Here is a 302-nt window from a genome sequence, read left to right as displayed (position 1 = left end):
CCCCCCCCGCCCGGCTCACCAGGGGCCCCCATCCCTGGGGGGGGGGTTTGCACCCCTGTACCGGGTGAGGGCGAGGAGGTGCTGGGTGTGCAGCTGGGTGCTCTCCAGCTGGAGGAGGAGGTGGCGCAGGGCACCCCGCAGCTCCTCCCGTACGGGGCCCAGCTCCGGGTGGGTGCAGCGGGCACCACGCAGCTGAACCTGGGCTGGAGACATGGGGCATCAGCACTGAGCCCCGGGGGGCTGTGGGTGGGCAGGGGGGCCCGGCCGTACCCTGGATACGGGGGGTGTTCGGGCGTCAGCCC

At 74.5% G+C, this 302-nt stretch overlaps 1 protein-coding gene across 1 annotated transcript in view; it reads right to left on the bottom strand.

Annotated features, from left to right (window-relative positions):
- Positions 1 to 15: 15 nt before the first annotated feature.
- KIF19 (kinesin family member 19) overlaps positions 16 to 302 on the bottom strand; it is a 3,736-nt gene continuing 3,449 nt past the window's right edge. The window contains 1 exon segment of the mRNA XM_009637325.1: positions 16 to 198. Coding sequence (XP_009635620.1) covers positions 16 to 198 — 183 coding nt within the window.

The sequence above is a fragment of the Egretta garzetta genome, unplaced genomic scaffold (assembly GCF_000687185.1).
Source record: "Egretta garzetta isolate BGI_Z169 unplaced genomic scaffold, ASM68718v1 scaffold780, whole genome shotgun sequence".
Taxonomy (NCBI): Eukaryota; Metazoa; Chordata; class Aves; order Pelecaniformes; family Ardeidae; genus Egretta; species Egretta garzetta.
Note: the sequence above shows the minus strand (reverse complement) of the source record. Positions and strands in the feature narration are given on the sequence as shown.